The 24,778-nt window shown below is 37.4% G+C and overlaps 1 protein-coding gene across 8 annotated transcripts in view; it reads left to right on the top strand.

The window, feature by feature from the left end:
* Nucleotides 1-24,778, top strand: part of LOC123315147 (fat-like cadherin-related tumor suppressor homolog) — a 526,180-nt gene that overhangs the window by 197,213 nt on the left and 304,189 nt on the right. For all 8 annotated transcript variants that reach the window (XM_044900731.1, XM_044900730.1, XM_044900729.1 and 5 more), the window contains one exon: nucleotides 5,917-9,298. In XM_044900731.1, the coding sequence (XP_044756666.1) occupies nucleotides 5,938-9,298 (3,361 nt within the window). In that variant the 5' untranslated portion in view covers nucleotides 5,917-5,937. The remainder of the gene's footprint in view (nucleotides 1-5,916; nucleotides 9,299-24,778) is intronic.

Genomic DNA, 24,778 nt, shown 5'->3' with positions numbered 1-24,778 from the left:
AGTATATGAATATTCATCATTTTTCTTTCCTCTTGCCTTTACTGATGACGTCGGATGTACTGCTTGCTGTTCACCGATAAAATGAACGTGTGGATACTTCTTGATACTTCTTTCGTCTTACTGTCAATGAGAAAAACGTTCGTTTGAGGTTATTTGAGTTCCAGGATTTTTACCCGATTCTTTTTAATCACCTATTTGAAAATTACAAGCTTTCAAGGCCCAATTGTGTTATAATTTCTAGTGATAATCTTATCGATGAAAAATGATCATACAGGATGTCCCCTTAACATGACCCTTTTTCAGCTGAATATAGTATACAAAGGCGATTCAGGAATGCTTTGATTTTCTTTCCTACCACCGACGCCTACCTGCGAAGATAGGCACTTTCAAATGGTACTTCCATAAATCAGTTCATTTTGTTATAACTTTCGAACGAAACTGATAATTTGAGTCAATACAAATATTAGTAATGATTTGTTTTTAACAACTACCACATAAGTCTTCAGGAACGCCATGATTGGACTGACCCTACCACTTTATGATCAGAAACTTATTTTTTGGTTGAAGATATCGGCAAAATTTCTCCATTTATGTATTTTATCATTAATTCTGCAAAAAAAGGTATGTGCTTCAACGAAAAATGCGCCGTTTTCCAGCTACAAGCATTCATGTGGCTTAATATCAAAGTATTTTTTCCTGATTATTGCAAGCTCTTTATTACTGCTATGGTTACTGAAACATTTTTTTTCTTGATTAAGTATCTGAAACTTTCATCGACAAAAAAAAAACAATGTATAACTTAATATGAATCCAATGTAGATACATTTTTGCGTTAAGTTTTTTCCTGCGCAGTTATAATGCATAACTATTTCGAGTGCCATTACTGCTCTGAATATTGGGATGAAATCTTCTTGAAATATAAATTAATCAATCTAAAACTCGACACTCGACCTAAAATAATCAAAAGCTTTATTAATTATTGAAAATAGAATTCAAGGTATGCATATGCAACCTCTCATAAATTGAATATCCGCTGGCAAAAAACACACTTCAATTTTAATTTTCAGAAAATAATAAAAATGTATCATGATGAAACATTCCGAATATGTGTTAGATTTTGTTTTTTTAAGATCCTGCCTTCTCTAAATAAGGTTAAGGTCCGTTTTCTTCATTTCAATGAATGTCTTTATATTAAATATTAATTCGATGAAAAAGAAGAGAGTCTACAACTTTTTTTTGCTTCAAACAGTCCCGAACAGGAGAATCCATACGTGTAAAGTGAAGCGACCATTGAATACAAGGTGTACCAAGTTCAAGGGCCTATTAGACGTTTCTGTAAAACTTTACTGGATAATGATATTGTTCGACATTATCTACTGAGCTAAAATCGATGCTAAAATATTCTTGAAGCCTAAGCACTTTCAGCGAGACTTTCAGTTATACAGGGAAGGAAAGTAAATTTTTCCAGAAAATTTTATTTTTACTTTTTCTTTTCTGATATGATTTGAACAGAAATATATTCGAAATTGAATACTCTATCATATCAGAAACGAAAAAAATAGAAAAAAACAATTTTGAAAAATTTATTTCCATTCCCTGTATAACTGAAAGTGCTCACGCTTCAAGAATATTTTAGCTCAGTAGATAATGTCGAACAATATCATAATCCCAATTTTCAGATTTCAAATAGGTCCAATTCTCCAGAAACGTCTAGTAGGCCTTCGAACTTGGTACACCCTGTAGAAGGCTGAGTAGTAAAATTTAACTTGAATGTTCCAATGAATTCGATTTCAGGAAGGTCTGGTTACAATATCATGCGTTAATTGATTCTCAGAAAAGAAAATTATTTATTATTTATTTATTTAGGTTAAGTTTGTCTCGACTACAAAGGTTGACAAGGTTACAGTTTCTTTTTTAACAATAGGCGTACAATGTAAAATTTCAAATCTGACTGTACAGTTGAATTTCCTCAAGGCAATTGATCAGATTTCCAAAGTTTGTGGAGTTGTGAAGAATTTCCTTTAGGTTCTACACTATTTTTTATTGATTATACATTTAAGCAACAATTGAATAATCTGAGTCCTTGTGTGCGTTTTTGGTAACCCAAAGTTCTGTTCAAACGGATTAATTACTCTCTGTATTACAGAAACGAAGAGCCTTATCTCATATTAAATTTTTGTTTTTTTTTGTCTCCTTTGGGTACTATCTTCATTCACAATGAAGCTATGCACATTTACTGGTGCATAAATCACCTCATCCAACATCGAATTTGAAATCCTATCAAATTTTTCTGCCGCAAAAGTTCGTCCTGACTGCCAGACTGTTATGGAAATACTCTTTCGATATTCGACAGTGCTGATGATGCAATATGGGAAACATGTCAAATCCAGTCTGTCCGTATCGAAAATTCGTACAGCCAAATGAATATTCATTATTCTTCCACGTGCTCATTGCGGCTGACGTTGGATATATTAGTTCAACAAGATAGTTGACCCAATCGTGGTGGTTAGGAAGAAATATTGGCAGCCCTCCCGTTCATTTATATTCAGTCTTCCTTGTGTTTGAATTCGATTCGGGATTAGGTAGTGAATTTCTGGTTGGGTCGCCATCGTCTACATAATAAAGCATCAATTAGTGGAACGGCGGTTATTGGTAAGATGGGCTTATAACGTCTTGAACTTGGGGTTTCTAATTAGCGTTGGACATGAGTTGGTGTTTCTGTTTGGTTAACATCAGACACTCAACTGAAGTATCGTGTGGAAGGGCAAGGATGGAGAAGCTTCAAGTATACGAAGCTTTTGCTGGTTAATTCGAATTCGGTGAATTGTAATTTCAATGGCAATCAAAACAAGAATCAACTATCAAACTTCTTCACTCGGATTATCTTCAGTCAGATCTTCGGTAAATCCATTTAGTTCCCATGAAATAGGACAAATAGGTATATTCTACGAAACTACCGATACTGAAAATAGTGTTGAAAATTTTAGGAGACTTTCTACTGATGAATTCCCATATTGTTGTTGTTTCGTATTGAGAAACATACGAGTAACAGTATTTGAATAAAATACTTGTAATTAATATAAGTAATTGAACCAAAAATAAAACTTGGTATTTGTAGTTGACTTACTTATTAAGAATGTAATCTCTTTTTAGTATTTCAAATACCTGACGCTGAGGTATATTGTAGTAAATTGTATATACAAGAAAATTTTTGCAGTTTTCGGGAACACAGTTGAAAAAATGAAAAAGGGTGGAAAATTGTATTCAACCCATTTGCTTTTGAAAACCACTCATACTGCAAAATTTATTTTTTTTTATATTTTTTTTCGAAATGACTATTCATGCTTTCGTTCGATAGTTTTTCCGATAGCACATTTAGATAGCCCTGAGGATAGCCCTTATTAATTCTGCTCAACGGAGACATCACATAATCCATAGACCTAAGGTTATAACCTTTTCCTAAAACGGAAAATTTATTAGGAACAAACACAAATTTTTCACTGCGATTAACGTGCATCCTTCAAATTTCATGTTCTAGTTTTTCATTCACACTAAGAAGCTTTTTCTCAAAAGACGTTTGACCAGGCAAACTTCGTAGTGAATAGATTATCTCTATAATATACAGCAAGAGCATAACCATGCCATATTTTGAATGCATCACTAAAACCTCTTGAAGCTGTTGTGGAGGAAATGTGAAAATTTGAATTTCAACAGTAATAATTGAGAAATATTCGGTATATAAAAATTTCGATGGAATATATTTAAAACTCAAGTTTTTTTCCTCTGACAGTCGTAAATGGACCATGAATAAAATTTTGTTATCTTCAATCTGCGATGAATAAGCGGCTGCAAAAATGGGATGAAAAAAAACTCATTAATTGAGACGCGGAGATAAAAAACGAAAGTTCGTTCAAATCGGGTGAGATCGAGGTGAGTATCCACATCTCGGCAATATTCCTAGCTGAAGATAAGGCTGGTTTATTAAACTTTGTGTCACGAGCGAGCTCTCCAAGTTTCAGAACTACCTCTGGAAATTTAAGACTTCTCGAGGACAATGGAGAATCGTGCATGTTTATCAAATGTCATCGGTGCTGAATTCGATAGACTGACGTCGAAAATATTTAACTCTATTTCAACTTTCACAAAAACCTGTAATGTATTTATGTTGGAGGAAACTGGAACTCAGCTCTTTATCGCTGTAGTACAGTTCTTGCGTCCGTATACATATTTGAGTAGTTTTCTTAAGGAAACAATGAATATAATGACGTATATTTTGCATTTTCAGTAATTTCTGGATATAGGTACTACACATTTCGTATTATGATATTGTATGTGGAATTTCCTACCATCAAGAGTGAACCTTAGAGGAGGTGTTAGTATCAGTCATTTGTAGTTTGAGCGATATTTATTGATAACCAAAAATCAACAGTTTTCGAGATATTTGAGTTCTTGTGTTTTTCAAAAACTTTCTTCATTTTTCGTCAATTTTTTCTACGTTGATCATAATTTTGGATTATTTTCATCAGAAAAAGATATGATACGTATGAAAAAAGCAAAACTATCCTATCGAGATCGGCAATGCTTGATTAAAATTCAAAACCATCAATCGACGGTAGTAGTATTTCACCTCGCATTTCACATCAATTGGACATTTAGAATATTATTTTCAAATTTCAAATCATGGGAATATACCTATTTATATTTATAATTTATAAATTTATATAAATGGCAGATATTGGTCAGCATTTTGTACCCTTGGTCTTTTCTGTCTTATTATTCCTGATAATTTGAAATGCGCTCCATACAAATTACATTTATTCCAAACATTCCTTTATCTGCAGTTTTTATAGAGAAAATGAAATAGAGAGAAAAGAGAGAAAAAGTTTATTTTAATGGCCATCGACCTGAGGTCCTTCAGCCCGAAAAAATTAAATAATCCATATAGTTCGAGTTCGAGGCTCGTTCGGGTCGAAAATTTTCCCCTTTCAGATTTGATATGAAGTATTTTCGACATTTCTTGAAAAATTCAAAGCGCTTTTATTTTCGGGTAATAAGAGAGTGGATATCCTATTACAGGTTATACAAAATAAGTCGGAAGAACAACGCTGCCGAGCATCGTATTCATATAATCACTTCTTACTATTTCTTCCCTTAAAAGTCTTCAAAATCATTAAAAAATCAATTATTTTCATCGAAAATTTCATCAGAATGATGGAGAGTCGAAATTCCTCTTCTACTGCAATAAACTTCCCAAGAAGAACTTCTATTGGTAAAAACAGAGACATCTAGTAAAAACTTTCAGGATATGTTCATACCCTATCCCTACGCACATTTGTGCGTTCACTCTGGAAAACTGAATAGATCGTAAAGTGATGCAGCTGGGGGTCTGTTTTGTAGTTAAACCTTTGTCGGCCTTCAATAAATTGGTATAATATTACGGTAGTGGTTATGGCATAAATGGGTGGGACTATTCTGTACTTGCTGACAGTTTCCATTTTTAGTTAGCGTGCAATGATAATATACAGGGAGATTCATACCCATTGATACGACCAAATGTGCCTTGAAAAGCTATCCATATATCCCAATAGTTATGAATCACGCCGGAATTTTTTAAAGTGTGTTTCTTTCACGCATCGATTTCGATTGATTCGAATAGTTTCTTCTAATCTCCAGTTCACACAAACAGTTTATAACCTGACCTAATTATGAATTAACTCGTATGAGTGATACGGTTTATGCAGATAACCCATCAAAATTCAGTTTGTGAAAAGATATAATAGTTATTCGATTTTGATATTCTAGAATTTTTTTTTTATATTATATAATAATAATCCCCTACTGATCATATTATAGGATAAGAAATCGAAAAAATACTCCTTTAGATTTTTGCTGATTCTAATACATTCTTCTTTCCAGGTGCAGCAGCGATGAGCTGAAATGATGCATAATTGCGCATTCGCCTTCCTGGTCTTGGTGTTTGCGTTCAGCCTCGTTGCATCCGAAGAAACATACCTCTCTGAACTGGAATTCGAATTCACTCAATCGACCTACAATGTCAGCATACCAGAGAACAGTGTCGCCAAAACGTACGCAACTCAAGCGCCGGGCTCCAATCGCATGGGAATTTTCGTACGGCCCCACACATTCGCGGACATTCGATATAAAATCGTGGAGGGTGATAAGGACAGATTCTTCAAGGCTGAAGATCGTCTAGTGGGTGACTTTTGTTTTTTGTTCATCCGTACTCGGACAGGTAACAACGACGTTCTTAATCGCGAGAGGAAAGACCGGTTTGTCTTGAAAGTGCGCGCGACTGCCACCATTAGAGATGGAAAACAGAAGGTGCAGTACGAATCTGACACGTCCGTCATTGTCACAGTCCTGGATACCAACGATCTCAACCCCTTGTTCTATCCAACCGAATACAACACCACCGTCTACGAGGATACACCCATACATCAGAGCATACTCAAAGTGGTGGCCGAAGACGCCGATCTTGGACGGAACGGCGAAATTTATTACAGCTTCCTCGAGGAAACGGACAAGTTTGCGATTCATCCGATGTCGGGCGTTATTTCCCTCAGCAGACCATTAAGATACAATGAAGGGACCTATTACGAACTAACAGTCTTGGCACAAGACAGAGGGGGATACCACCGACAAGGATCCATAGGGATGCTCAGCCGGGCAAAGATCAGGGTTCGAGTGAAAAAAGTGAATTTCCATTCACCGGAGATACGCATCAGAAGACACCCCGAGATCGTTGAGAATTCAAAAGCGGACATTTACGCCATCGTGAACGTGTCGGACAAAGACAGCGGAATTCACGGGGAAATCCGCAGCTTGGAGATAGTGGATGGCGACCCCGACGGGCACTTTCGCATCCGACCGACCAAACAGAAGGGCGAATTCAATATAGAAGTCTTGAAACTGTTGGACAGAGAAAGCACACCCCAAGGATATAAACTGCAGCTGCGTGCAGTGGATCGTGGAATACCGCCTAGACAGAGTTACAAATCTGTCCCGGTCCAATTAACGGATTTGAATGATAACGCTCCGGTGTTCAACAAGGAGATATACGACGTCAAAGTTCCAGAAACAGCGCCTATTAACACCGCCTTAATAAGGCTGAAAGTAACCGACGCTGACGAAGGAAAAAACGCCCAAGTATTTCTAGAGATCGTCGGCGGTAATGAAGGCGGAGAGTTCACGATCAACCCCGAAACAGGCATGCTGTACACGGCTGTGCTTTTAGACGCTGAAAGCAAGCAATTTTATAGCCTCACCGTCTCTGCGATAGATCAAGGCAACGCGGGAACGCGAAAACAATCATCGGCCAAGGTGAAGATTTACGTGGAAGACGCAAACGATAACGACCCCATTTTCGATAGATCAGAGCAAATCGTATGGATTGACGAAAATATGCCGGCTGGAACCTCTGTCACAACCGTTCACGCCAAAGATAAGGACCGCGGAGAGAACGCTTACATATCTTATCTTATTGCGAATTTGAACAAAGTTCCGTTCGAAATCGACCACTTCTCGGGGGTGATAAAGACGACGTCTCTCCTCGACTACGAGAGCATGCGGCGGAAATACGACCTCAGACTACGAGCCTCCGATTGGGGTATGCCGTACAGGCGGCAGACGGAGATGCAGCTAACAGTCAAAGTGAAAGATATCAACGACAATCGACCGCAATTCGAAAAAATCAACTGCGTCGGCCACGTCTCCAGATACGCCGCCATCGGCTCGGAGATGATAACGTTATCGGCCATCGATTTCGACGCCGGAAACATTATAAGTTACAGGATCGTGTCGGGTAACGAAGACGATTGTTTCAGGATAGACCCGACGTCCGGAACAATATCGGTGAGCTGCGATCTGAACGACGTTCGCGTCAACGAACGGGAAATAAATGTCACGGCAACTGACGGCACTCATTTCGCTGATATAACCAGCGTCAGGTTCAAGTTGGTTAATACGAAGAGAAACGCTCCAAACGGTGGCATACTGACAGATGACACAGGTGCTTTCGATTGCAAAGATACCGGAGTCGCGAGACGACTGACAGAAATAATAGCCGCCGCCGAAAACAATAATAACCAGCCTGATGAGGAGCAGTTTCCCATGATGCCTTCGCGGTACGGCCAAAATGTGCACACTCCGGAATTCACGCATTTTCCGGTGGAAATTAAAGTGAACGAATCCGTACCCTTAGGCACTGTTCTAGTTAAGCTGAAGGCACGGGACAAAGATTTGGGTTACAATGGAGAACTGATATACGGCATCTCTGGCGGAGACAAGTATTCCCAGTTCTGTTTGGACATGGATACGGCCGAGCTCAAGGTAATCGGGCATCTGGATCGAGAAAGGGAAAGCGTTTATTTCCTGAATGTAACGGTTTATGACTTGGGTAAGCCGCAGAAATCAACGTCCAGGATACTCCCGATAACGGTGTTAGATGTGAACGACAACGCTCCTAAATTCGAGAAATCCCTTGCAAGTTTTCGAGTGACTGAGAACGCCTTGAACGGAACTGCTATATTCAAAGCGAACGCGACTGATGCGGATTCCGGGGACAATGCCAGAGTGACTTATTCGTTAGCCACGGATACGAAGGACTTCACGGTAGATAAAATAACAGGGGTGCTCACGGTTTCCAATAATCTGGACAGGGAAAGGCAGGATCTTTACGAGCTCCGCATAAGAGCCACAGACGGGGGAGGAAAGGGCCCCGATAATCCCGCGTTGTATTCAGAGGCCCTTGTGCGAATATCCATAGATGATATCAACGATAACGCCCCGAAATTCAGCCTGTCCAGCTATAACGTTAAAATCCGGGAGGACGTGCCGAAAGGCAGCGTCGTGGCTGTCGTTACAGCCTCCGATCCAGACTTGGGCGCTGAAGGAGAAATAATTTACAGTCTGGAAGATACCGACAGCGACGGGACCTTCAAGATTGATAAGTTATCGGGCACCATTCGCACCACCAAACTCCTCGACTACGAAGAACGCCAAGTGCACAGCCTCGTCGTGTTCGCGAACGACAAGGGAAACCCTTCGTTGTCTTCGGAGACGAGCGTGACGATAAATGTGGTGGACGTTAACGAAAATATGCACACGCCTCAGTTCGGTGACGCGGTAATTGCGGGAAAAGTGAAAGAAAATCGTCCGATCGGCACGTTTGTGATGCAAGTGAACGCTTCGGATGCCGATGCTCCAGGTGGTGACAGCAACATCGAATATTCTATAAGAGGAGGCGACGGAATTGGGATATTTTCCATCGATAATCAAGGTGAGTAGTGTCTTTATTCTTTCGACAGATGAAATGAATTGATGGGGGATATCATTGGCAATATTTGATTCCTTGGCACGTTTCTGCCGAGAAAGTGAACGTTTCCACAACTTCGGCTCGCATGCATGTTGACCACGAAATGAAGTTCAACCGAATGATTGAGTTCATAATCAGAAGCCAATGGGAGGATGCTGAGTATGATCCTCGGTATGACCGTTACCTACTAGTTAATGCTGGGATATTGTTTTAACGAAGTATCAACAAGGGTTTTCCCTACGTCAATTTACAACGCGAGATCTGACTCATTTAGACCTCAGAGGAGATGCTACGCGCCAGAAATACTGCGGACACTGTTTACTACTATCTAGGAGATACACAAGGCATTTAAACGCAACCGAATAGCGCCGAGTTTGAATTTCAGGATAGTGTCGAATCCTACAACCGGAAATATATAACAAAGGAGGTGCAATTGCAGATCGGAATTGCATCTACGTCAGTCACATTAGCGCGCACAAATGAAATTCATCGAACATAGGCGTAGCTCACAGAAAATTATTCAAGAAATTCAAATAATTTCATTCTTCTCCACCAACTCTTCCGACTTGTTGAATTATCTGCAGAACTTCCTGTGACTCCTTCATCAGAAAAGCAACGTTTTCGCACAACTAACTTCACCCATTGTCTAAGTTGAGCCGCTGCTAACGATACCAGTTCTGTCAATTTGGCTTGACATTTGCCTGCATATACGTCATCACCTTTTCGACGAATTATTGAATTGCCCCTATTTTGCTATATCTTCTTGCTTGAAACTGTTCTAGAACGGTTTTTGCTCCAGCCTGAATGAGTTAAGGTGCCTACAGATTACTCTGATGTGACGTGGGACTACGTCATAATGCGCATGATTCAGAAATCTAACTTACGATTCTGCGCGGAAGCGTTCAAATTGTTCTGACGTGATGTGGGACGTGCATTCCCACGTCTCGACAGAGCAATCTGAACGAATCTGCGAAAAACCTTATGTAAAGGTACCTACAGATTACTCTGACGTGACGTGGGCTCCAGTCATATGATTCAAAAATCTAACATGGGATTTTGAGGGGGGAAGCGTTCAAACTGGTCTGACGTGACGTTGGACGTGCATTCCCACGTCACGTCAGAACAATTTGAACGCTTCCGAGTAAGATTAAAAGCGGGTTTCATGAAACTGAATATATTGAAGAAATAGTATGTAATTGAGAATAATTGAAAGGACGTATAAATATCATAATTTGCTGCAAAAATGATATTCTGCATGATCATGACTGAATTATCGATTGAAATCAAATTGACGTGTATTCGTCAATGAAGCGTTGATTGTCCGATCAAGCTTTATGAAATCCGGGGTATATGTTAGATTGTTGAATCATGCGCACTATGTCGTGGTCCCACGTCACCTCAGAGTAATCAGTAGGCAACTTTAAATTTTTCTATCATGTGCAATAAACCCACCACCCTGAGCTCCAGCCAACCCAATTCAAGAAATTCAAATGGCAACACCCTACTCATGTAACATACATAATTCGTGTATGGAACGCTTTACATGTGTGTTCGTCTGTTTTGCAGATTTTCCCCCTGCCACACAAAAAAAAATGAAATGCATCGTTTCTGACAATAAACCAAAATCTATTGACGAGAAACAAAAAAGGGACTCTATAATAACCACGGTAATAACCGAGATAATAACTATCTGAAGAATGATGACAAACATTCTGACGACTAATAAATTGATTACTGATCATTCATTTCAAATTTTACGAAATAACCAAAATTTAAAATATTTTCCTCATTTTTATTTTCCATCATTCGGATGGAGGTATTCTTTACGAGATCTAAAATGATGTACCCGAGGATGTACCACAAGTAGGGAACTCCTTAATAATTTCTTGTTAAGGCGTGGCTAGAGGCTAGAGCGCGGAATGTAAATGCTTAAAGGTGACATGACAATATTATTGTTTCCCCTTTATCAAACATTTCAAATGTTTTCACATACCTTTCATAACTTTGGAGAAAGTTTAGTAAAACGCAGTTTGCATATTTATGTATTTATACCAAGGAATTATCTCAGAGCTTCGATTCAAGATCCAATAGCTAAAATACAGAAAATATCGGTTGGATTCCCATAGGTATCCTCTCTATAACCATCCACTCTTGTTGTTAATTTCATACTGGATTTATAAGTGTTATCGTTACATGTCTAACGCCACACACCATTATGTTTCCAATTCTCCAAACTACGAACTATGTATTCAAGTTTATCGCATGAGTAAAAGCGATATTGCTCCAGTACATTGAACAACCTTCCTCTATTAATATGATATGTGCACGGTACACGTTACGTGAATAGAGCAGAGAGCAATTTATTTCCCCCAGAGGACTTCATACGCTTCGATATGGGACATGAATAAAGAATTTCCTGTCTCCATATTTGTTCAAACGTCACTCAGAGATGGCATATTCTGAAGGTCACCGATACCGGGGCAATATTCGGTTCGGAAATTCTGAAGAAAATGCTTCAGGTTTATTAGTTGTAAAAATAAAGATATGGAAAAAGTCAGTTCTTCACGATATGTTGATTCTCGAAAACGAACTGGAAATGCCCGGTTTATCTATAATGCTCAAGACGTGGGTGGATATGGGGCTTTTTCTCGTGCTTTTTACAGAAATCACATTACATGAAAATTGAACGTTATTAAGTAAGGATCGAGGACTTTTGATAAACTGGTTTGCAGCGAAGAATAATAAGAGTTGAATTAAGAAATGAAATTGGTTTACAAATATCAGTCTTGTTTTGACTCCTGCAATGAAGTTCCACACAAACGCAAAACGTTAAAACATCGGATATTTTTTTGCGATACGTCAAGTGGCAACGCTGTAAGAAAAACTTTCATTCATTGTCCTATCATTTTGCAAAACAATATGGAATGTTCCATCATTTCCATGTATTCATCAACTCATCACTAACTTGGGGCTCGAGGAAGGTAAAAATATAAATAGTATCTTCGTTCTGTTGTTGCACTTCGATTAGCAATGTGGGCCTTATAATAAGTCACTATGATGATAAATCAAGAAGGCAACACCAACGCTTAGAATTCTGATGTATATTATTATGCTCCCTGAAAAACATTATGATCAACAATGTAGCTACTATAGTCTGGGGAGTGTTATCTGAGGATAATACAAATTTCAAAGCTGTATCTATAGTCAGTAGGAACTAACAAGTCATTCAATCTTTAGGTCAACTTTGAAACAAATGAAACAATATCTCCAGGTCGAGTAGGAGGAAGTCCAAACTAATGGTAGTTGAAATTTCATAAAAAAATAAGAAAAAAATAAAAAATATGAGGTGCCCTATTTGAAATAACTAAGTTTTACTCAACGTCTGGTATAATCGGAAGTATCTCCGACTCTTAAATATGCAAGGTGAATGGACCCTGTCATTTATTGCGATCCACAAATTTTCAGACAAAGTCTCATTCGGTTTCCTAGAAAGGCCTAGTGACCAATTTGCGTGAAACAGCCTGTATATTTATGCGTTACATTCCCTATTTTGAGAGGTTAGCCTTACAAAATAAGAGAATAAAATTGGCAAAATGAAATCGTCACGTCCCACTATACACAAAGAAGAAGAATATATTGATGAAGTGCACAGGGTGTCCCGAATAAATTAAAAATTTTTCAGTTTCTTGAGATAAAAGAAGGACATCCGTATTTTTGATTTTCGACAGCTGGCCCCCTCATTCGGAGATACTACTCTCTTATTTTTTTTACCTCTGAATCCATACATCGTAAACAGTGAATTTGACGAACTGGAAATTTATGATATGCGAAATGCGAGGCGAAATGTAATAGCGCTACCTGTTTTGGGTCGGTTTTGGGAAAATATCGCGTTGAGGCACTCTTTACTGGACTACAATGTCTTCCATACCATTGAAGGCGTATTCGAATTCTTCAAAAATTTTTGAAGCTTTGGAAAAGCCATTCAATTGAAAAACTTTCTCTTCTCCTGCCACAGCAATCCTTTTATAAAACGCGAATCTTGAAAAGAATCTCCAAATGTCATTCCATGCGAATCTCAAAAGGCGTTCAATCGCATTTTTCAATTCAATGCAGTGGCGACTCGTGCTCATTTGAACCAAGGAGGCTAAGATTTTGATGAGAAATTAGCAGTCTATCAATGATATTTTTTCGATATAAAATAAAGTGATATTTTTTCTGAAATTAATTTTCTTTTGAAATGGTGAATATGAGATTTATTTTTTGCCAGGATATTCCAGCTGACTGAAATTATTCCCCAAAATCCAATGTACAATAATTTCGCAATATTCAATTTCTTCTATTCCATCCATTATATTTCCGATCCAGTATTAACCCCTTACAGCAAAATCACAAAGAATCCGGAATTACAGTTCACCACGAAACCGTTGAATTGAAATGAACCCGTAAATAGCTAACGGAGCTCAGCCTCCTTTGCTCTATTGAAATCTCGGATATTCCCGGTCAGTCGGCAAGCTGATGAGAACTTTGAGCGTACGCCGATGGCGTGCATTACGCTGTTGGCGGAGTCAAATTAGCGAGTTGCCTCCCCTGATTATGCAACACACATTGCAGGGTAGCGTCACGGCCACTAAATGTGATGCCGCCAAAATAGGTAGCACCATAAGATTTCGCATATCATTAAACTCTTGTTTACTGAATTGAGATAAAAAATCAAAAAAAGGGGTCCATTTATTTTGTTTCAAAGACCTGTGACCATAATTAACCAGCATTAATTTCGGCAGGGGTGTGCTTGTAACTGTCTCATTGACACATTCTCCAGAGAAACTGACTAAATGTAAAACTCTAGATATATTATCAGTAGAGTACCGCCAAGAGCTTTTCTTAAACATTAAGGCAGCCAATAAAACCTTCGTTTAGCGATCACGCTCAAAGTCCTCTGCAATCTTCACAATTTGACAAAACACGGCGTCTCGTTCTCTTCAAGGGAAGAGCAAAGAAATTGCGGTAATATCGGCCAGAATACCGGTGCAAATTGCGTCCCAGTTATCCGAAGACTGCCTTGAATGGCCTGATTAATCCTCCCGTTGGTCATAAAAGTATTAGACCTAATCCAGTATCGCCGCCAAGTCGGGCCAAATTCATTTGTCGCGGTCTGGTCCAATAATTCGGTGGAAGCGTTAACATCCTGGCAGCACGCCAATTCCTGCAACGGAGGCAGTCATTATCGGGATCCCTCCATATGAAGTCGGTATTTCCAGCTATGGCTTAATGCTCGTCATAAAAGTCGGGCAAGACTGGAAATACATAAGTATTGTTATTTATATTTTCCTAATGTTTCCGGGCGTTGAACGTGGATGATAAAGTGGATGCCGGGGGCACTAATGGAAAAGATCCCGGGGTGATATCAGCCACGGAACACAGATTCTTGCTGCCAGAATTAAATGAGTTGTGGACTGTACCGAAATTAATTCTGATCTACGGTGCGAAAATTAAATTTTCGCTGCTTGTTGCAACCTCGAAAGAATATGGGTTATATCGAAGGCCAGGATGTTCATAAATTCGCCTCCAACCGAGATTTCGCGAAGAAGCTTGAATTCTATATCGTCGTCTAGATCGCACCGAAAATGAATTATTTTTTTTAAATCTGCAATAACTTGATAACGTGAAATGGGGTGAATAGAAACACCTTCGGATAAACATATCAAACGGACGATGGGTCCTCGAGCGAAACCGGGGCGTCGCTGTGAGGAATATTTCCAATTCTCATTACGATACGCCACCTCTCTCACCAATACTGAACCAAGCCTCCCTTACTCTGTAGAATCCTACATCCATCCATGACTCCCAGACATAACCACTACCTGCAGTCAACGAAAGTACAATTATTCGTCAAGAAACTGCAAGAGGGTTTAAGAGTTGACCCCGTCGACAAGTGCCACGGGCACCACTGAAATATCAATCATTCCATTAATGCGAGGTATGCATGAATCACGGCAGGAATTCTCAGAAAGTTTGGAATATCTAACCGCAAACTGTAGACCGGTTTACGGATTATTGTCCCTCATCAGTACAGTGCAGTGATAAACATTTCAACCGGAGGATGGGGTCTTTAAAGCGAAATCGGGGCACCGCTGTGAGGTATATTTTCAATTATCATCACACCAAGACCAAGAAGAATCAAGAATAACACCTGTCGATTTTAAAATCTGCAAATTTTATGATATGTATCCAACTAGCTATCCACCTCGCTATCCACCATTACTGAGGGTGGCCAATGAAAGACCGTCGCATCAAGAAATAATATATGCTATCCATGTTTCATCCGTGATGAGAACTGTTACGGAATTTCCTGACTTTATTAAATGCTGGTAAGTTCTACCCAGTACCAACCGAGTACATATTCGAGCGCCATCCAGCAGCCAACAAGCCAAGATTGAATTCCCCACCTCCTGACCCCAAAGCAAAGATGGTAGCGTTCATCATTTCATTTCACGAACGTCAACTTTATTTATATTTGGATGAAAACGTAAACTAACCATAAGTTCCTTATATTATCCATGTCGAATGGCAGAGTCATGGAACATCAGGATAGAAATAAAAGTCCTTCTCATGTTTTTAGATGGTTCCGATCTAAGGAAGCTTACCTCAATTTCTTCCTTCCCAAATGAAATCACTCTTCCAATATAATATTGTTTCTATTGACCCCACTCTAACAAAGTGGTCGCAGTTCACTTACAACTAATTTTATTTTCTACTGGTATTCATATCAACCTACCAAGCAAAGTTAATTCCGCACCACAAATTCACCGAAAGAACAACTGAATCTGGTTCTCAGTTGGGCAGTGTTACCTACCCTTTGAAACTGTTATTTTTGGTACAGTCGCTCGATACAATGAATGTCTACAGAGTGAGCTTATCAGTCCATCCTTTCAATAGCATGAGCAGAGAAAGAAATAGGGTTGTCTCTGGCATGAGCTTCCAGCGCCTCATTAATCAGGCTACTATAGGGTGAGGCACTATGTTCAATTGAAATAAAATTTTCATCAGTAGCAGATTATTTATTCAATTATCATATGGTGAAACCTTGGGCTAGTCATACTAGCGTTTCTGCAATAAAAACCTCTGAAGGACGATTCATAAAAATGCCATCCCATACACATATGGAACCTCCTCAAAAAGCAGATGTGGGAACCTTAAACGCTCGCTTCTCCTTCCCTCCAAACAAAAGTGCGTCAATTGGAGTTGACCAAACGGAATCTAAACTCATCCATAAATAAACACCGACTCCAATCTTCAGCTGTCCAATTGCGGTGATCCTTGTCCAACTGCCATCTGCTTCCGAGTCTGCTTCCTATTCAAAATTTCTGTTGCAACCCTCAGTAATCTATTGAGTGATATATGTAATTCTTCCTAGCATTGATGATCGAAAGACGATGTGAAATTCATATGTGATTTCTATTAGTTGTTTAGTAGATCCTCCTCTGGTCACGAACTCGAAGCAAAAACATAACAATATCAACGTATTCGAATAAATCTGTCTAAAATTAACACATAAATAGCAAAAGATTAATATTTTCAGTTGGCAGAGACTTTCTAAATATTCTTTCCGATAAATCTTTAGAGTCGTAATGGTTCAGTTCGCAACTTCGCCAATGTACTATGAAATGTTTGATCATTTTGAACGATGTATTATCTCTTCTATGTCATTCAGTAAGCGTACCCCATGGAATAGAATAGTAGTAATCATATTCATCGAACTTCATATCATGCGTTATAATTATGCGGCATTTCATGAAAATCTCCACATAACTACCGTAAATGCACTATATTATTCGAATCCAGATATTATGTATCTATATATAGAATACGAGAGATATGTTGGAGCGACATAATGAAGGGAATGAAGAGAGAACGTGCCCACAGTATTAATCTGTAGATATTTGGAATCAATGTTTAGAATAGGATGTGCTCAGTTATATATTTAACATCTGAAAAGCCTTCCTTTGAGAGTTATATAATAATTAAAATCCTAAAACAGAATGCGAGAGATATAAATTATTCAATACAATAGCTGAAATGAAACAAAAATAACGTGAGATGAACTTTCTGTCAAACTCTATTCTAGATTTATAAAATATACATGATAAGGTGATTGAATCTTAGTCCGAATTTTCTATTTTCTTGGAGATTGTTTCACTCAACTTGTGTCAACAATTTTTTTTTTCATAAATAAGATATACATACGAATATTTTCCTCTACAAAAAACAACAAAGATCAAATATGAAATCTAACCAGAGACAACAACGAGACGCCCAACTCCCCACTATATTTCGTCCGATGTTTTGCATCCTTGTCTCACAGCATCGAACCTGTTTGTAGATGGCGCCAAAGGCACTGGTGTAGCGTTTAGCGCGGGAATTATGAATTATTCTTTTGTGTATTACTGTTTTCTTGTTTTGAAGTATGGGAGCGATTTCGCGCAACCATGAAATTGATGCTGAAATTTTTGCTATGTTGATTATTATAATCAATTGGCAAACAATTTCGCTATCAATATGGCTGCGTGAAAATTTTTGGATGGAAATACAACTTTTCGAATGGTGGTTTTACGATTTATTGGAATTTGAATGAAACTAATAACAAACATATAGGAGAACAATTGAAGTATTAAAAAAGGGAAATATAAAACAAAACAAGTAAAATATAAAGCAAGTAACGTATAAACAACAAAATAGGTCAAATGACATTCACATATTCTTCATTTTCATCAATTTTTTCGATTTGATTATAGCATTTTTTTGGTTTTTAAATTTCTGGTTTTCCCTTTTAACCCACCAGACTATTCCAATATTTACAATACTTTGCACTGTTATAGTTTCTATCTGTTCGCAATGTTGTTCACATGTTAACCATGAAAAATCAATGTGATTATGAACAAATTTAGAGGCATGATATGGAAGGTCAGAAATATTAGAGTTATCCACCATAAAATTCTCCAAAGAAGTTATACCTTGTGCAATGGATATTGTGAATACAACACTTGGATAATACAAACTCCTCTTATCATCTGACCATTCCTTGTTCCAGATGAACATGTTGTGTGCCTCCAACACATCTGATGACAATAGAGCAGAACAACCCGTACACGTTATTTTCTTATAGATGCCTTTCAAAATGAAACCAGCAACATAAGCTACTGAAAAAGTTTCTGCACGGCCCCCATTCACATCTGCTTCAATTATGGATACCGTCTCCTCTGTTGATATTTCTGGCATACATATGACTTCAACTTCATTAGGTTGATATTCTCCTTCTTTCTCATCTTTCTCCAGAAATGATTTTAAATTGCTGAGAAGATCATTATTGTCCTTCTCACAGTTTGAATGAGTGGAACAATGAATTAGATTGTTTAAAATTTGGGCTTTCAAACTACCCACAAATTGAAAAGCAGAGGGATTATCATTACATCCTGATCCATATCTGATGCATCCAAATAGGTTCTCTAAAGGATCTTGATTTAGAGACCTTGGACGCAATACTGTAAATCCTTTAGAATGCACATATGCCCAGATTCCCCTGATAGCATTCAGAGATGTAATCCAACCCATTTGAGATGGTGGTGTACTTTGCTTGACCTGCCCGCTTTTTGAAAGCCTTTTAAATTTCCAACTCTTCACCATTTGCAAAGCTTTTGGCCAATATTCAATATGAGGAGAGTTTTCAGTAATATTACATTTCAACTCCTTTCCTGACTGGTTGGTGTTCCCATTAAAACTATCGAACAGCGTATCCACTTCCATCAGGAATGAGGCTGTAGCAATACACTCCTGTTGCATTGCTCCTAAAAATTGATATTCGATGAAAAAATATAAAGATAAATTTGAAATTAATTTTACCATTTCTTATCATCGAGTACAAATATGCTGACACAGTTCTACTCATTACTTGTGCAGCTATGTTAACCTTCATGGCATACTTCATGATTGGGTCAAAAAAATTATCTTTCAGCTTATGAAGGGACCTGAAGACATAAGGAGATGCCTTGTCATGCTCATAAGCCCAACGAACATGCGAGAATTTGGCCTCCATAGTTGTAACGCTTTCTTCTATTTGAACGTTCAGAAATACATTGTATTTCCTGAATAAAGCATAAGTACGCTTTAATAAATGAGGGACATCGTACATAATAAAAATTTTTTTGGCTCCATATATAAAATATGGTTTTTGAGTTGTCACACCCAATTCTTTCAGGCACTTGACATTGTTAACACCCATATCACAAATAGTTGCAACAATGTCTAATTTTGCTACGTTTGTAACAGCTTTGATGACATCAAATAGACAATTTCTAAGAATTTCTGAACTGCAACTCTTGTGGGTGAAGTAATACGCTATAGGTTGCTTCCATTTACGGTTTAGTCCCACAAGCATAAAGGCTAGAACTTTTCTGGCAGCCTGTTTTCCACTTCTTTCTCCTCCAAAGTCCTCAAAGCCAATGATTTTCTTCTGGCCCTTATCGTAGTACAAGTTTTCTTTGATGTCCATTTCATCAAAGAGCAACACGCAACAGCGATCAAGGTCCTCTTTTATGTTTTCATTAATATGCTCAAAAATGTTTTTATTTATTCCAGCATTCAATGGCACCTTTTTGAGCAAGTTCAATACAGTGTTACGTGAAGGAAGCGCAACAAAGGAGCTCAGCAATTTGTAGCATCTGGGACTTTTCTTCAATAATAATAGAGACATAATTTTATCGTCCAAAGTCCATCTTCTGCCTCTTTTACCCTTCACTTTCGAACATCTCAATTGAGACATCATGAAGTTCCAGGATGTTTTAGGCATGTTTTCATATAAATTTCGAACCTCTGGGGCATCAGACAACTCTAAAACGCTCCTTAAAGTTTTAGACTTTTGTCTACACTGTTTTTTGAGTTTCCGTAAGTGGTCTTCTTTTTGTTGGATGATTTTCACCAATTTCTTTTTCCTAGGTGAAGAGTGTATTATGGAGAAATTTTCTATATCTCTGAAAATTTTTCCTCTTCGTTTGGGTGTTTGTGGCTGATCCAACTGCATACTATTAGAGAACCCCTCTGCATCTAAAAACAATGTGAACTTCAATTTTTATATACCTACAGTTTTTGAGAATTTTCAATTCCTCTCACATTGAAATATTCTTGATAACAGCATACAAACAAAGGAAAAAGGGCGCCAAAGTTTATTTTGAATCGTGGCGTTGTATACACTAGAGATTCGGTCCTAATTTAAAACATACCTGATTCAATAATATTTGGGATATCAGATTCGATTGGCATATCATTGCTACTTTCAGATACAATAAATCTGCTTTCTTCACATTTTTCATCTGGCGTTGCAGAAGTCGAAGCGAGTGATTTATTGAAGAACTGCATTGGAACTGCATCTCTGAGCAGTCTATGATTTATAGAATCTGTGTATGATTCTAGAGTGAAATGTTTAGAGCATATTCTGTAATTTCGGAGATTCTCTCCCATGAATCTCATTCCTAATTTTTCTTGCCAGATTTTGGATCTGAAAATATAAAAAACAACATTGTATTCACAGTTATCACTGGTATAAATATCATTCATCACTGGTATTCGTGTCCTGACCAGAAATAAAGGTCGAAACGTCGGCATCTCATTAAGGATTTTTATTTCCCCTGTCCTCTTTGCCACTACATAGTTGATTATTTATGGTATAAATATCTTCAACTTACTTGTTAATATTAGTTGGAAATCGATGCATTTTTGGTACTTCATCTTCTCCAGCTCCACAAATAAAACATTTAACCATTTTAAAAGAATAATTTGTCACAAACAAAGTCTCACAAAATTTAAATTTCAAACCACTGTCACTCAGTTGACGCATGTGTAGCTGTATTCCGTGTTGCCACAAGTATTTGCACGTGGACTGATGAACATAGAATAGCGCTTTCGCCATTGGAAATGGAACATTGATTTTGTTAATTATCTCGCAATGGCAGTTTATATTTATACATTTGGCAACGCCAGCAAAACCGTATGCAGCGCCTCTACATTCAGGGCCGTTGATGTTAGACAAAGATAGATTTATGTTATTTTCATTGAAATAGACAAAGATGATTGACATAGCCTGAATCGGACAAATTTAGTGAAGGAGTTGACCGTCTCGTTGTTGTCTCTGATCTAACATTGAATTAAAAATCAAACGTTGACTACACTGACGTTTCAATAAAAAAAAATGACACCAACCAAACTCATCCTAGTGCTCAAAGTTTCACTTCAGGAATGAAATACAGTAAAACGAATTATTAGTGGTTATACTAATAACTTAGCCCCTTCCCTAATTACACCCTAAGTCTAATTTGCAGGTTCTGATCAGATATAAATGAATTGTTCGACAGGGTTGATTCGTCGTCCAAAAATTATGTGGGCCTTTTATATGAATTTTTTATGAGCCCCTGCTCTTAGCAACCCTAGAAAAAAGCACTTTTAATTTTTTTCTTGAAAATTAGAAAACTGGCAGGAATATAATTGAGCAAACATTTTATGGGAACAGAAATGTACTCGAAAAAATTTTTGTGGTGTTTCCCAATAATGTCAGCATGATATCCACTTACTTCATCGTCTTCTTCTTTAGCTCTACAACCCCAGGTGGGATTATTCTGACTATGCCTCTTCCTTTCATGTTTGACGGTTATTCATTATATTCGTGTGGCATTAAAAAAATTCAGGAACAGATTCCTGAAGAAATTAAATTCATGTAAATAATTATATGTGAAATTGGCTCCTAGAAAACGATTCATCACTAAAAAACAGATTGATTCAAGTTCTCAACGGTTTCTGGTCCAAATTCGAATTAACCAACAATTAGACTAAATGATGAAACTCTCTTTCCTATAGAAAGACTCAGCGTCTGCACAAATCACATTGATTCATTCTTGATTGATGTGAGCCTATAAATTTTGAAAGCGATTGCAAAAAATAAATTTCTCCTTTGGCATAATTTGCACCTACGCTAATTGAGGGTGGAATGCCCCGAATATTTCCCTGATTAGCGAAGTTTATTAAAAATTCCAGAGTATGGATCGATATGGCCTTTTCAAGAAAGGTGCGCTCTCCTGCAACGCAGTTGAATATTTCATATCAGGTAATTGAAATAACTGAAAATTTCAGGACTTTGATCTCGGTCGGTTCGAAAATTTTCATATTAGATTTTAGCTCGTCTAGAATATCTCCTACTTGAAAAAACCTTTATTCAACTCCTATAACCTATTCTACGTGAAGTTTTGATGAATTTCTTGTTACAAATTTTAATAATAGAAGCATTTGAATGTAGGATTGTGAGCGATACGGTTATAGAAATTAATATGATAAAATCATTTTTGTTCTTTAACCCGCTTTTATGCGTTTCACGTTTTATTTTATGTTGAATAAATCATATTGGAATCTGGTACGAAAAATGAGGTATGGAATTCACACAAATTCGAACCATTTATTTATATCTCTTCATAAACTTTTTAGGGTTTTCACTCCCAATCTCTGAAACAAAATCAATTAAAAATGAAATCAACGATTTGCTCCTGCGTAAATTCTTGCACTAATTTGTCAGGAGCAAATTAACTAGAAAAAATTGTTGCCTGACAATGAACTCAAAATAAATAACGTTGAAATTATAATTCTTTGTAACGTTTCGGAGTCTATATCAGACTCCTTCATCAGACGAAAAAATCTACTTTTGAAAATCTTCTGAATTGTCGCTTTTTGTCTGACATTAATTGTCAACACACAGAGACTGCACAGAAACGTTGATTCATTTAATTTTGAAATTACCGGATGACAGTTCCTTCTTTAGCAAATTGATCAAGATAATAATTTGGCAAATTGTTCGGTAGGAGTGGATCGTATTTGAATCAATTTGCTAAAGAAGGAACTGTCATCCGGTAATTTCAAAATTAAATGAATCAACGTTTCTGTGCAGTCACTGTTTCTGTGTGTTGACAATTAATGTCAGACAAAAAGCGACAATTCAGAAGATTTTCAAAAGTAGATTTTTTCGTCTGATGAAGGAGTCTGATATAGACTCCGAAACGTTACAAAGAATTATAATTTCAACGTTATTTATTTTGAGTTCATTGTCAGGCAACAATTTTTTCTAGTTAATTTGCTCCTGACAAATTAGTGCAAGAATTTACGCAGGAGCAAATCGTTGATTTCATTTTTAATTGATTTTGTTTCAGAGATTGGGAGTGAAAACCCTAAAAAGTTTATGAAGAGATGCAAAATCCTCCCAAAATAAATTTCAATCGATATTTATTTATATGTTTAATTTAATTTTTTGCATATTCAAGTTGTTCTGTTTTCTCATTATTTATATGATGGGTGGACAAAATTCTGTTTTCAAATATTTCGTATTGGTTAGATATTTCTCGGATATTTCTCACTTGAATACTTGGTATGTAGGATCGTTATATCGTTGTAATTATCCTTAAAAAAAAACAGCTCGCATAGGGATACAGAGGTTGATTCGTCATCCCTTAAATTTCAAAATTCGTTAACACGGAAACTATTTCCTGGAGCATAACCATATTTGGTATGTAGTATCATTATATCGATGTGATTAACGACAAAAAAAACAGCGACTCGCATAGGGATACAGGGGTGATTCGTCATCCCCTATGTTTAAAAATTTTATAATACGGAAACTATTCGCCGGAGCCTAACTTTATTTGGTTATTATCCAATTTGATGCAGTCGTTTGATCGTGATGCACTTACATAATTCATTGATTGCCTTTTATTTCTTCAGATTATATAACATTATATTATCAGAAAAGAATGAAAATGAAGGAATAGAAAAGTTTCACAGGTGATTACAATGTTGAAAGTAAGTGTGAAAAACAGGAGAACCTGACAATTAGAAGAAGTTGCAGGTAGTAAGAGGACAATGAACATTTGAAACAGGGTTGATACTTCCTTTTCGGCCCAAACCGGACTGTCCTAGTTCTCGGTTTATGAGGATATTATCTATAAATATGTTTCTCATCACCGGGTAATTGAGTAACACAACCAATAAACCTTTGAACCGTTTCCGATAGTCCCTCAACATTCCTTGAATAGTACAACAGTTTAATATAAAGTATGGAAAAGCCAAATGAAATGGAATACATGAATGGATTCATTATCTCGACTACTGTGACTATGCATGAAATATTCTAATACAAATCGAACTTGAATTTTAGTGTGCTATCTTCCTATGTAAAAATGCGAAATCTACCGTGTTATCGAATTTAAAAATTTTAGGGGTGACCCGCTGCGAGTCGCTGATTTTTTTTTGTGGTTTATCACATCGATATAACGATTTTACATACCAAATATGGTTATGATCGGGCGAATAGTTTCCGTATTATCGAATTTTGAAATTTAAGGGATGACGAGTCACCCCTTG

This window comes from Coccinella septempunctata, chromosome 6, assembly GCF_907165205.1.
Source record: "Coccinella septempunctata chromosome 6, icCocSept1.1, whole genome shotgun sequence".
NCBI lineage: Eukaryota > Metazoa > Arthropoda > Insecta > Coleoptera > Coccinellidae > Coccinella > Coccinella septempunctata.
This window is presented reverse-complemented; position numbering and strand designations above follow the sequence as displayed.